The sequence below is a fragment of the Mirounga leonina genome, unplaced genomic scaffold (assembly GCF_011800145.1).
Source record: "Mirounga leonina isolate KUSES-001 unplaced genomic scaffold, KU_Mleo_1.0 Mir_101414, whole genome shotgun sequence".
Classification (NCBI taxonomy): domain Eukaryota; kingdom Metazoa; phylum Chordata; class Mammalia; order Carnivora; family Phocidae; genus Mirounga; species Mirounga leonina.
In genome coordinates, this window is record NW_023270121.1 from 2,078,994 (window position 1) to 2,093,823 (window position 14,830).

The 14,830-nt window shown below is 36.0% G+C and overlaps 1 protein-coding gene across 1 annotated transcript in view; it reads right to left on the reverse strand.

The window, feature by feature from the left end:
- Positions 1–2,126: 2,126 nt before the first annotated feature.
- CENPI (centromere protein I) overlaps positions 2,127–14,830 on the reverse strand; it is a 61,110-nt gene continuing 48,406 nt past the window's right edge. The window contains exons 20-21 of the mRNA XM_035024306.1: positions 4,020–4,061; positions 2,127–3,317 (exon numbers count right to left, since the gene is read on the reverse strand). Of these exons, the coding sequence (XP_034880197.1) occupies positions 3,216–3,317; positions 4,020–4,061 (144 nt within the window). The 3' untranslated portion in view covers positions 2,127–3,215. The remainder of the gene's footprint in view (positions 3,318–4,019; positions 4,062–14,830) is intronic.

The following is a 14,830-nucleotide window of genomic DNA, read 5'->3' on the forward strand; positions in this document are numbered from 1 at the left end:
AAGAAAAATAAAATGTTAGAAATATTTTTTTTAAAGATTTTATTTATTTATTTGAGAGAGGGGAAGAGTACAGAGGGAGTGAGAAGCAGACTCCCCACTGAGCAGAGAGCCCGACTGGGACTCGATCCCAGGACCCTGAGATCACAACCCAAGCCGAAGGCAGCTGCTTAACAGACTGAGCCACCCAGGGACTCCAAAATGTTAGAAATCTAACAGCAACTTAGTATTGAACATTATTAAGTCAATATTTATAATGTCAACAATTTTACATAAATACTAGGTAAAGAAAGTATTCTTTCTGTACAGTTGGGATAATAAATCAAATTTTCTGTTTTTCTTTTCTAGGCAATGTTTGCTCTACAGCTAAATAGCTATTCTTATTTAAATCTTTTTTTTTCTTTGCCATGAACATTCTTCAAAAAAGAGTTTTCAAATAACTAGATGTGGCTTATTTGCACATCTAATCTTAAGTGGGTTAAAAAACTGGATCAAGAGAAGAATATGAACAGAAAAGATACCCAGGAAATCACTACTGAATAAAAAGACAAACCTAAGGGAAAAATATTTTTTTCCTGGAACAAAAACTTAGGTTTAGAAATTTCTTCCATGACTGGAAGATTGTTAGGGATTAAATTTCATGAAAAAGGGGCGCCTGGGTGGCTCAGTCGGTTAAGCGTCTGCCTTCAGCTCAGGTCATGATCCCAGGGTCCTGGGATCAAGCCCCGCATCGGGCTCCCTGCTCGGCGGGAAGCCTGCTTCTCCCTCTCCCACTCCCCCTACTTGTGTTCCCTCTCTCGCTGTGTCTCTCTCTGTCAAATAAATAAATAAAATCTTAAAAAAAAAAAAAATCATGAAAAATAATTAAATCCCTTCTCACAAATGAAAGTTCCACTTGATCTTAACGACCAAGATATCATGTTCTGAATAACAATATGGAAAGTTATTTGGACTGCAAACTTAAAAACAAAAGAGAACTCTCTAAGTGAGAAAGGTTATCTATTGGGGACACTATCACATTTACTTGAAAGCAGCTAAAACTTTTTTACCCAGGTATACAGGCAACATTCCACACCAATAAATACTCCCTCTCTTGTTCTAAACACTTTTTTCACTTGGCTTCCAGCACAACAACCAGTCTCCTCACTTTTCTTCTAGCCACTGGTGGGTCTTTCTCAGCCTTTTGCTGGTTCCTCCTTTTCTCTTCTACTTCTTAATGCTGGCTTACACCACAGGGCTCAGTCCTTTTCTTTTTTCTAGCTGCACTAAGTGATCCCATACAATGTCATGGCTATTCACTAATGATGCCCAAATTAATTTTGCCAGTCCCAACGTGTACCCTGAACTCTAGACCTGGATATCCACCTGCCTACTCAGCATCTCCAACCTAACATGGCCAAAACAGAACTTCTGAGTCCACACTCCTCCAAATCTGTTCCTCCTCCAGGATGCCTCATTTCTGCATTCCAGAACTCACCCAGTTGCTCAGTCAAAAACCTAGGAGTCACCCGTTACTCCTCTTTTTCCCTCTCTTCATATCCAAGCTAACAGCAGATCCTATCTTCTCTACCTTTAAGATAGAGCCTAAATCCAATATCTAACCACCTCCCCATCATCTACCACACTAGTCTAAGACTCTTGTCTGGAACTCTAATAACTTAACTGGTCTCTCTACTTTAACCCTTAATCTTCTTCAGTCTAACCTTCAAACTACAGCTCCATACAGGTAAATCAAAGTATATCACTCTGCTCTCAATCCTTCTAATGGCTTCCTATTATATATCTATAACACATTATAAGGGCCTTCATGAACTACTCTCTGGTTTCTCTCCTATTTCATTTTTTACCACTCCTCTCCTTTAATTACTGTATTGTAACCTTACTGGCCTCTCTGCTATTACTCAAATGGGCTAACTAAGTTAACATTTTTAAGCCTTTCACAACTTGCCTTTACCTCTGCCCAGAATGCTCTTTCCCCAAATATTCACATGGCTCATACACTTATTTCATTAGGGTTTCTGCATAGGTCACCTCCTCAAACAGGCCTTAAAGTAGCAACCCTCTCAATATTCTGCCCCTATTCCTTGCTTCTTCTTTATAGCACCTCATACTATATTTTTGCTTATATATTTATTGTCTGCCTTCTCCAAAGGGATGTAGTAAATTCTACAAAAGCAGTACTTTGTATTGGTCACAGTTACACAGCCAGCACACAAAAGAGTATCTGCCACATAGTAAGCTAGATAAATATGTATTGAATCAAAAAATGAATGGGATTCTAGTCTGAACACTACCTAATAATACAGAGTTTTGTTTTGCTTTAAAGGAAAAAAAACCCACAAGGAATGTGCCCTTAAAAACAAAAGTAAACTTAGCTTAATTTCTCTCAAATGATATGAATTTTATTAAAAGGGGAAAAGGTACTCAGTAGTAGTGAGGCTGAATTTTCAGCAAGATATTCTAGCTATTATAATTTTTTTTTTAAAGCTTCAGAATTATCGCTGAAAATAAAGTCTGTTTATTTGGGCCTGACCACTTAAAAATGGGATATATATAACATACACATACACACACAAAATAGTATAGTTTTGTGAAATCAAACTGGAATAAATAGGAACATTTTAGATTATCCCACAATCCTTTCCACTTCCTTCTCTTATCAAATTGCTACCAGTGAAGGCCCAGGAAGCTACCAACTAGTTAGAGTTAGAAAAAAAAAAGAAATGTTATATCCTGTTAACTTGATGCTGACATTGTTGTTCACAATAAGGAAAATGGCAATATTCCCAGAGGTTTCAGAGGCAGGGCACTTTGCAAGAGTATGTCTGTGGCTTAAATGCCACTATATATTACCTGCTCTCTTCCATCAATGCAACTTACAGTCCACAAGAATGTGAAATATCCTGTCACATAACAGATGTATCTATGTATAACTCGGTGGAAGGCAGAGCCTGATGATGAAGTCATTTTTTACTAGTGAGCTAAAGAATTTAGATCCTGAAAAATAAAGTTAGCCACACTGAGGCTCTCCTGGACAATGCACAGAAGGCCAGTCCAGGTACTCCCTGAGGATGGCAGTCTGTTGATGAAAAGATTATGGAAACTCAAGTTGAACCACTTGGCCTCTCTAGCAACAAGGAAAAGAATTTAGTCCGGTATGGTCAGTTCGTTTCAGTCAAAATTCACTTAATGCTGATGCTGTGGTTTATGCTCTCTGATCAGGGGACAGAAGAATGATGAATACTACTTCTTATGAAAAGTTTCAAGCCTTGTAACCCCTCTGAAAATAAATAGTCCAAATACCAGTTCCATTTCTTTCCCTGCAGGCACAAAAAAGGGAAAATTACTTATCAAATATTTACTATGCTTATTCTCTACCTCCTCTTCTTTCCCTAGGAAAAGTTCCCAGTGTCCTGAATGCACATACCAAGAGTTAGCTCAGAGGGGCCAAGTTCCTAACTGGAACTCAGGCACTAGAGTAACATCCAAACCAGAAAGTACCCAAAATTTAAGGGCTAAACATTCCTTTGATTATACTGGCAAAAAATTTTAGCTGTTCAACTGAACAAGTACTATGAAATGGAAATGGGTCATCATCCACATGCTCTAGAAATTTAACATCTAAAATAGATAACATGGGAGCAGACATTATTAGATTACTGCCTACATTAAATATCTACACAGCAGAGTTTCTATAATAACGAGACAACTGTGCTAGGTTTTGTTAAATCAGCCTCATTACAGTCACACTTTGAATATATGCAACTGTACTATAAAATGAGACAATGCACAGATAAAAGAGCAAGAGTCAAACTGAATAGTTATATCTTAGAGAAGACTGTAGAGGATATGTGCCAATAAATTCACATAAAAGTCACCGGAAATAACTCAGGAGGCAAACATTTCACTTTGCCTTTGTGGAGGCAGCAGGCTTAAGACTGGGAGAAAAGGAAAAGTATAAATTTTTTGATGAAATGAAGCTATAGTAAATCCCTGAACATGATGAAAATAAATTTATTTACCCGAATAGAGCTCATGCTTACTGTCCTTTCTTCTGGCCATTCCTTAAAAAAAAAAAAAAAAAAAAATGGGGAGATAAGAGATGAAAATATTTGGTTAGCAAAAATTACCAGAAAATTAGGACGTCTCTTCACTGCCTGATTCATTTGCTACATTTTATTCCTACTACCACTCTTGCATTCCTTTTGAGTAAACACTCACTATAACCTTCCATATTTCTCCCTAATTTGGAGTCCTACTCTTCTGAATTAGTTTTCTACTCAAGAGCTGTAGATAATTATGTTTTTTCACACAGTATCTTCTGTGCCAGACTGTTGGCAATGCAACATTTCTTAAAAGAACTAAAAGATACCAGTGTTGGGGTCCCAATTACATAAACCTAACCTACTTTTGGCTCCTGCTTCAAGGAAAGTCCATAACATGTATGGTACACTGCTTTCCTGCCCTCTTTCTCTAAGACATTTGGTTTTTGGGGCTTAAAAGAGTGTTCCAATATTTTCTCCAAGTTTTTTCCCCAACCTGCTGACAACCATCTTGCAAGGTCTGATTCTGGTAATCTGCCTGGGCACACTCAAAAACAGCAAATGACAACTATATTTTCATTGCTGCCTGGCTGACATCAATTACAAGATGAATCCTGATCTCTGAGAAGCTAAAAAGTAAAAAGAACATGTGTTTTTACTGATTATATATTCTATATTTATTTCTCTAGTTTCAACTTCTCTCCTGAACTCCAAGCCCAGCTTCAAACTGCCTATACTTACACTTCTTGGATGTCTAACAGGCACCTCAAACTTATGTAGGTCAAAACAGAACTTGAGTCTCAGCTTGCCCTCCCCCCAAACCAAAATAACCTCTCCTGTTCTTTCACCAGTATTCCTCTTATTAATACATGGAACCACCATCAACCCAATTGCTCAATTAAAAAAACTCAAAAGTCCTTTTCTTTTTCTCATTCCCACTTTTTTTTAAATTAATTTCAGAGGTAGAATTTAGTGATTCATCAGTTGCATACAACATCCAGTGCTCATTACATCAAGTGTCCTCCTTAATGCCCATCACCCAGTTACCCCATCCCCCCACCCACCTCCCCTCCAGCAACCCTCAGTTTGTTTCCTAGAGTTCAGCATCTCTTATAGTTTGCCTCTCACTTCTAATGAAGCCATTCATCAAGTCCGGTCTGTTCTACCTCTGCAATATATCTCAAATCAGTCCACTTCCATCCATTTCTACTACCACCATATGTATACAAATCTCTACCAGTATCTCTTGTCTAGACTCTATCAAGAGCCTCCTAATTGGTGCCCCTGCAGCCACTCGGGCCTCTTATAACTCTATGCTCCACAAAAAAAGCCAAAATGATCTCTATTAAACATAAACTTGGACCATACTATGACTTTGCTTTAAAAATTTTCAATCATTTCCCATGGCACTCCCAACAGATCTGTAAGAGAGATAGCCCCTGAATCTCTGCCATCTTATTTCACTCCATTCTCACTCTTGTTCCTTAAGCTATAAGCCATACTGGCCTTCCTTGTTTCCTTGAACCCCTTGAGCCACTATTCCCACCACCTGGAATGCTCTTATTCCAGCTATTCCTAGGCTGGCTTATTCTCATCTTTTAGAAGAAATCTTAGACCAAATGCCACCTCCTCAAAAAGCCTTTCTTGAACACCCATTCCTGACAACTCCCCAGTCACTCTTTCTCTTACCCCACCTTGTTTATGTCCTTCATAGCATTTCTCAAAATTCAAAATTATCATGTTTACTTATTTCATAACTTATTTACTATTTGTTCTTATTTGAATATAAACTCCATTTGGGCAGAGATGGTGTCTGTCTTCTCAGGTACTATATTCCCAGTGTGAGCATAGTGAACACAAAATAAATATTTGTTGAATGAATAAAGAAGCAATTATTGATTCAAAGGTAATTATAATAAAATCTAGAGCTTCAGAATTTCCTGAAATGTAGGTTCTACAAATGTTCAAAATATTTTGACTCATTAACTAAGTGGAGCTCTTTGATACTGAGAATGGATTGGCCAAATTAAATTTACTAAATTATCTCTAAAAAGCAGACTAGTTTGAAATATTTACAATGTTAAAATTCCATAAAATAAAAATGTGAGCATTAAATCATACTGCCATGGTATCAGAGGTAATTTTTACCATCTTGAAGGTAAGATACTTAGTGAGCAGTTAGTTGGCGACAAGGGCTCAAAAGGCACTCTTGTAAAACACAACTTGACATTAAAAACCTAGTATTTTCAGAACCATATAGAAACATCATCAGTTATAAAAATGGCAGTTTTACATTTTGCCAAATGTGCTCTATGCTACTAGAATTTAAACCTTTCAGTCAGAACCAACCTTCCTTAAACATTTTAAAAACTGTTTTCTGATTTAAAAGAATATATCAGTCAATTCCTGATCCTCCAAAATGAGCTTACTTACCTATGTTCAAGTTGATAATATTTACTACTTTAGAGACTGAGTCTTCTAACACACACACAGTCTAGAAGAAAAAATTATTTCACTTATGAAAATCAATCCTACCCTACCTATAATTCATTACAAGTTTTACCAAATAACTGGATGCAACCATGTTGACAGGGTATGGAGAAACCAACAAACCATTCATTGTTAGCAGTAATGTAAATTTGTATAACTTCTACTAAAAGCTAAAATCTGGTTTTTTAAAGATTTTTATTTATTTGAGAGGGAGAAGGAGAGAGAGCGAGCATGAGCAGGGGGAGGGGCAGGGGGTGGAGAAGCAGACTCCCGCTGAGCAGGGAGTCTGACATGGGGCTTGATCCCAGGACCCCGGGATCATGACCCAAGCCAAAGGCAAACGCTTAACCGACTGAGCCACCCAGGCGCCCCTAAAACCTAAAATTTAATGATACCCAACAAAATAAAAAAGGTATACACTATGAAAACAATTCCATTTAGAGCAATTTTATCCACACACTTATATATGTATGAAATGATGTATATGGTTTATGAATATTCACTAGAGTAAAATTTCATAAAAGAACTAGAAACAACTTAAATGTTCAGCTTACATACTTAACTTTAATATGGATTCATATGATGGAATACTATGGAGACATCAAAAAGAATGAGGCAGCCTTTACATACAAAAATGAAACAAAAGCCTAGATATTAAGTCAAAAATTCAAGAGGCAGAAAAGTAAATATAGTATATAGTGTTATAAAAATTATTTACACAGAAATATGCAGTATGTCTCTAGAAGGATATTCAAGAAACTGAATGTGGTTGCTTTATGATAAAAAGTGTCCACATAGAGGTCCACTTCCAGGATGAGATCATGAGTTCTGTGGACCCACTCCCCAGAAAATGAGAAAATTTGGCAAAGACTATTTTTAAAAACCCAGCATTTAAAGTCTCTGAAGGAAGATCTCAATTCAATAATCTAACCTACTGCCTTAAGAAACTAGAAACAGAAAAGCAAACTAAAGCCAAAGTAAGAAGAAAGTACAGGTGACCTCTGAATTACATGTGGTTCGAGTGCCAACCCTGGTGCAGTCAAAAATCTGTGTACAACTTTGGCTCCCCAAAAACTTAGCTGACAGCCTGTTGACCATAAGCCTGGCCAATAACATAAACAATCGATTAGCACATATTTTATATGTATTATATACTGTATTCTTACAATAGAGTAAGCTAGAGAAAAGAAAATTCAAAATTTAGTTAGAATGGCTAAAATGAAAAAGACAGGAAACAACAAATGTTGGTGCAGATGCAGAGAAAGGGGACCCCTCTTACACTGTGGGTGGGAATGCAAGCTGGTATAGCCACTCTGGGAAACAGTATGGAGGCTCCTCAGGAGGTTAAAAATAGAGCTACCCTACGACAAAGCAATTGCACTACTGGGTATTTACCCCAAAGATACAGATGTAGTAAAAAGAAAGAGCACATTATGTGATGAGCACTGGGTATTATACGCAACTGATGAATTATTGAACACTACATCTGAAACTAATGATGTACTATATGTTGGCTAATTGAATTTAAATTAAAAAAATGTTATTATGAAAATCATAAGGAAAATACATTTACAGTACTATACTGTATTAAAAAAAAATCTGCATGAAGTGGACTCATGCAGTTCAAACCTGTGTTGTACAAGGGTCAATCATAAAGAATAATGATTAGAGCAAGAAATAAATGAAATAAAGAATAGAAAAACAGGAACACCTGGGTGGCTCAGTTGGTTAATCATCAGCCTTCAGCTCAGGTCATGATCCCAGGGTCCTGGGATCGAGCCCCGCATCGGGGTCCCTACTCAGGAGGAAGCCTGCTTCTCCTTCTCCCACTCCCCCTGCTTGTGTTCCCTCTCTCGCTGTGCCTGTCTCTGTCAAATAAATAAATAAAATATTTTAAAAAACCCTAAAAATAAGACTTAAAACTATAAAATCCATTGAAGAAAACAGGAGAAAAGCTTTATGACTTGGACTGTGCAATGATTTCTTGGATATGACACCAAAAACACAGGAAACAAAAGCAAAAACAGAAAAAAAAAAAAAAAAAAGACTACCTTAAACTTAAAATCTTCTACACATCAACGGATATAATTAACAGAATGAAAAGGCAATCTATGGAATGGGGGAGAATATTTGTAAATCACTTATCTGATAAGGGGTAATTATCAAGACTTTTTATTTAAAGATTTTATTTATTTATTCATGAGAGACAGAGAGAGACACAGAGAGAGAGAGAGAGAGAGAGACAGAGACAGAGAGGCAGAAGGAGAAGCAGGCTCCCCGTGGAGCAGGGAGCCTGATGCAGGACTCGATCCCAGGACCCTGGGATCATGACCTGAGCCGAAGGCAGACGCTTAACCAACTGAGCCACCCAGGTGCCCCAAGACTTTTTATATAAAGAACTCCTACAACTCAACAACAAAAAAAACGAATAACCTGATTTGAAAAAAATGGGCTAAGGACTTGAATAGACATTCTCCAAAGATATACACATGACCAATGAGCACATGAGAAGATGCTCTACATCACTAATCATTAGGGAAATGAGAATCAAAACCATGAGATACCACCTCACATCCACAGGATGGCTATTAAAAAAAAAAAAACAACAGAAAATAAGAAGTGCTGGTGAGGACATGGAGAAATTGGAACCCCTTTGTCCTGCTGATATGAATATAAACTCAATATGGGAACACTTATAGAAAACAGTACAAGTGTTTCTTCAAAAAAGTATAAATAGAATTACCATATGATTCAGCAATTCTACTCCTGGGTATATAACCAAAAGAACTGAAAGCAAGGACTTGAACAGATAATTCTATACCCATATTCATAGCAGCATTATTTTCAAGAACCAAAAATGAGAAGTAATCCAAGTATCCATCAAAAGATAAAACAGACATGGGTGGACCTAGAGGGTATTATGCTAAATGAAATAAATCAGACTTAGAAAAACAAATACCATATGATTTCACTCATGTGGTATCTAAAAAACCAAACAAATGAATAAACAAACAAAAAACAGAATTAGATTTATAAATACAGAGAACTGATGGCTGCCAGAGGGAAGAGGGTAAGGCAGATAAGCAAAATGAGTGGTGGGGAGCTGGGATATACAGGCTTCCAGTTATGAAATGAATGAATCACGGAAATAAAAGGTACAGCATAGGGAATATAATCAATGATATTGTAATAGCATTGTATGGTGACACATGGTAGCTACACTTGTGATGAACATAGCATAATGTATAGAGAAGTTGAATCACTATGTTGTACAACTGAAACTAATGTAACATGTGTGTCAACTATACTAAAATGAAAAAAAATTAAATAAAAAGGGATTGAGATTTAAAAAAAAGGACAAGTAGATAAACAGAATGTCGTATACACATACAGTGGAATATTATTCAGCCTTAAAAAAGGAAGGATATTTGTACACATGCTATATTAGGGATGAACCCTGAAGACATGCTAAGTGAAGTAAGCTATTTACAAAAGGACAAACACTGTATGATTCCATTTATATGAGGTACTTAGAGTAGACTCAAACTCAGACTAAAAATAGGATGAAGGCTACAAAGGGCTATGGGGAGGAGGGAATAGGGAGTTATTGTTTAATAGAGTTTCAGTTTTACAAGATGAAAAGAGTTCTGAGGATGGACAGTAGTAATGGTAGCACAACAACGTAAATGTATTTAATGTCATTAGATGGTAAATTTTATGTTATGTGTATTTAATTACAATTACAAAAAATTAAATAGAGAAGCAATGAAACGAAACTGGTTCTTTGAAAAGGTCAGCAATATTGACAAACTAGCTAGGCTAAATACACACAAAAAAAGAGAGAAAATTCAAATCACTAAAATCAGGAATGAAAGGGGGAAATCACTACCAACTTTACAGAAATAAAAGTATCATAAGGTACATCAATAAATTAGATAAAGTATATGAAACGGACAAATTCTAGATAAACAACTAAATGTTGAGCATGACCCAAGAAGAAACAGAACAGCTGAAAAGAACTATAACAAAAGGTTGAACAGAAATTTAAAATCTTCCCACTAATAAAAGCCCATGACCAGATGGCTTCACTGGTAAAAATCAATCAGATATTTAAAGAAGAATTAATGCCAATCCTTCACAAACTTTTCCAAACAGTAGGAGAAAGAATACTTCCTAACTTATTCTAAGAGGCCAGAATTAACCGGAAACCAAAACCAGACAAAGACATACAAGGAAAAATCAATATCCCTTATCATCCACAAGCTATCGAGAAACCAAATCTGGCAACATCTAAAAGGGATTGTTCTCCATGACCAAGTGGGATTTAGCAGATTAACATTATCAACAGAAGAAAGGGTAGGAACCACATGATCACATTTGCAGATACAGAAAAGAGCATTTCACAAAATTCAACACTGTTTCATGATAAAAACACTCAATGAACTAAAAATAGAAAGCCAGTTCATCAACCTGATAAGGGGCATCCATGGAAATTCCTAATATCACACTGCAGAAAAATGAAATTATTTCCCCAATAATCAAGAAAAAAACCAAACTTGTCCATTCTTGCCACTTTTCTTCAACATTAATTGTACCTGAGGTTCCAGATACAATTAGTTAGGCAAGAAAAAAAAAAACAAAAGATCTAGATTTTAAAGGAGGAAATAAAATTATGTTTGCAGAAAACATAATGTGTATAGAAAATCCTAAGGGATCCACTGAAAAGTTGTAAAAATTAAAAAATGAGTTTAACAAAAAAAAATGAATTCAACAAGGATTCAGGATGTAAGATCAATATAAACAAATCAACTGCATTTCTATACAGCATTAATGAGCAATCTGAACATGAAATTAAGAAAACAATTCTAAAACAATGTCTTTGAGTGACACATTGGACCAGATGGACATAATAGATATACACAGGATATTCTAGCCAAAACTAACAGAATACACATTCTTTTCTAGTGCACATGGAACATTCAGCAGGGCAGATCACATGTTAGGCCACAAAACAAGCCTCAATAAATTTAAGAAGACTGAAATCACATCATGCTCCTTTTCCAATCACAATGGTATGAAACTAGAAAAAAATCACAAGGAAAAAAACTGGAGAAAACACAAACACATGGAGACTAAACAACATGATATTAAACAACCAATGGGTCAATGAAGCAATCAAAGAAGACATAAAAAATACACAGAGACAAATGAAAATGAAAACACAACAGTCCAAAATCGTTGTGACACAGTGAAAGTACATCTAAGAGGGAAATGAATAGCCATACAGGCCCACCTCAAGAACAAGAAAAAGCTCAAAAAACAATCTAACCTTACACCTAAAAAAACTAGAAAAAGAAGAGCAAACAAATCCCAAGGAGAGTAGAGGAAAGGAAATAATAGAGATGAAAGCAGAAATAAATGACAGAGACAAAAAAAAAAAGGAAAAAAAATCAATGAAACTAAGAGTTGGTTCTTTGAAAAGATAAACAAAATTGATAAACCCTTACCACACTCATCAAGAAAAAGAGAAAGGACCCAAATAAATAAAATCAGAAATGAGAGAAAGTAATAACTAACACAACAGAAATACAAAGGATTATAAGGGAATAACTATGAAAACTTAGATGTCAAAAAAGTGGACAACCTAGAAAAATGGATAAATACCTAGAAACATACAATTTTCCAAAACTGAACCAGGAAGAAATAGAAAATCTGAACAGACCAATTACAAGTAACAGAACTGAATTGGTAATAAAAAAAAAAAAAAACTACCAAAAAATAAAAATCCAGGACCAGATGGATTTGCAAGTGAATTCTATCAACTTGTTTTTTTTAAAGATTTATTTATGGGGCACCTGGGTGGCTCAGTCAGTTAAGCATCTGCCTTCGGCTCAGGTCATGATCCCAGTCTTGGGACTGAGCCCCGAGTCGGGCTCCTTGCTCAGCGGGGAGCCTGCTTCTCCTACTCCCTCTGCCTGTTGCTCCCCCTGCCTAGTGCTCTCTCTTTCGCTTTCTCTCCTTGTCAAATAAATAAAATCTTTTTAAAAATTTAAAAATAATGATTTATTTATTTACTTGAGAGAGCAGGGAGAGGGGGAGAGAGAGAGAATTCCAAGCAGACTCTGTGCTGAGCATGGAGCCTGTCACAGGGCCAATCTCACGACTACAAGATCACGACCTGAGCCGAAACTGAGAGTTGGACGCTTAACTGACTGAGCTACCCAGGTGCCCTGAATTCTATCAAACTTTTAAAGAAGACTTAATGCCTATTCTTCTCAAATTATTCCAAAAAAACATAAGAGCAAAGAAAGCTTCCAAATACATTCTACAAGGCCAGCATTACCCTGATACCAAACCACACAAAGATGCCACAAAAAAAGAAAACTTCAGACCAATATCCCTAATGTACACAGATGGCAAAAATCCTCCACAAAACATGAGCAAACTGCATACAACAATACATTAAAATGATCATTCACTATTTGCAGATGACATGATACTATATACAGAAAACTCTAAAGACTTCACCAAAAAACTACTAGGACTGATAAATGAATTTGGTAAGGTCACAGGACACAAAATTAATATACAGAAATCCAATGCATTTCTATTCACCAATAATGAAGTAGCAGAAAGAGAAATTAAGAAAGCAACACCATTTATAACTGCACCAAAAAGAATAAAATATGTAGGAATAAATTTAACCAAAGAATGGAAAGACCTATATTCTGAAAACTATAAAACACTGATGAAAGAAATTGAAGATAACACAAAGAAATGGAAAAACATTCCATGTTCATGGACTGGAAGAACAAATGTTGTTAAAATGTCTATACTACCAGGAAAGAGCCCAGATATCCATCAACAGATGAATGGATAAAAAAGATGTGATACACACACACACACACACACACAGGAATATTACTCAGCCATCAAAAAGAATGAAATCTTGCCATTTGCAATGACGTGGATAGAAGTAGAGGTTATTATGCTAAGTGAAAAAAGTCAGAGAAAGACAAATACCATATGATTTCATACATATGTGGAATTTAAGAAATGAAACAGATGAACATAGGGGAAGGGAAGGAAAAATAAAATAAGATGAAAATAGGGAGGCAAACCATAAGACACGCTTAACTCTAGGAAACAAATAGAGGGTTGCTGGAGGGGAGGTGGGTGAGGGGAAGGGATAATTGGGTGATGGGCATTAAGGAGGGCACTTGATGTAATGAGCACTGGGTGTTATATGCAACTGATGAACCACTAAATTCTACCTTTGAAACAAACAAATATATAAATAAATAAATAATTCTTAAAAATGTCTATATTACCTAAAGGAATCTACAGATTTAATGCAATCCCCATCAAAATACCAACAGCAATTTTTAATGGAACTAGAACAAATAATCCTAAAATTTATATGGAACCACAATAGACCCAGAGTAGCCAAAGCAATTTTGAAAAAGAAAAACAAAGCTAGAGGTATCACAATTCCAGATTTCAAGATATACTACAAAGCTGTAGTAATCAAAATGTATGGTATTGGCACAAAAACAGACACATAGATCAATGGAATAGAGTCCAGAAATATACCCATGATTATATGGTCAATTAATCTATGACAAAGGAGGCAAGATTATATAATGAGGAAGACATTCTCTTTAACAAATGGTGCTGGGAAAACTTGACAGCTACATGCAAAAGAATCAAACTGGACCACTTTACCATATAGAAAAATAAACTCAGAATGAATTAAAGACCAAAATGTGAGACTTAAAACCATAAAAACGCTTGTAGAAAACATAGGTAATTTCTCTGACATTGGCGATAGCAACATTTTTCTAGATAGGTCTCCTAAGGCAAGGGAAACAAAAGCAAAAATAAACTATTTGGGGGCACCTGGGTGGCTCAGTAGCTTAAGTGTCTGCCTTCAACTCAGGTCATGATCTCAGGGTCCTGGAATTGAGCCCTGCATCTGGCTCCTGGCTCAGAGGGGAATCAGCTTCTCCCTCTCCCCACCAAGCTGGCTCGTGCTCTCTCTTTCTCTCTCAAATAAATAAATAAATAAATAAATAAATAAATAAATAAAATCTTTTAAAAAATTAAATTAAATTAAAAAATAAACTATTGGGCTATATCAAAATAAAAAGCTTTTGAACAATAAAGGAAACCTTCAACAAAACAAAAAGGCAACCTAACTAAACGGGAGAAGATATTTATAAATAATATAGCTGATAAGGGGTTAGTATCCAAAATGTATGAAGAACCTATACAACTCGACACCAAAAAACAGAAATAAT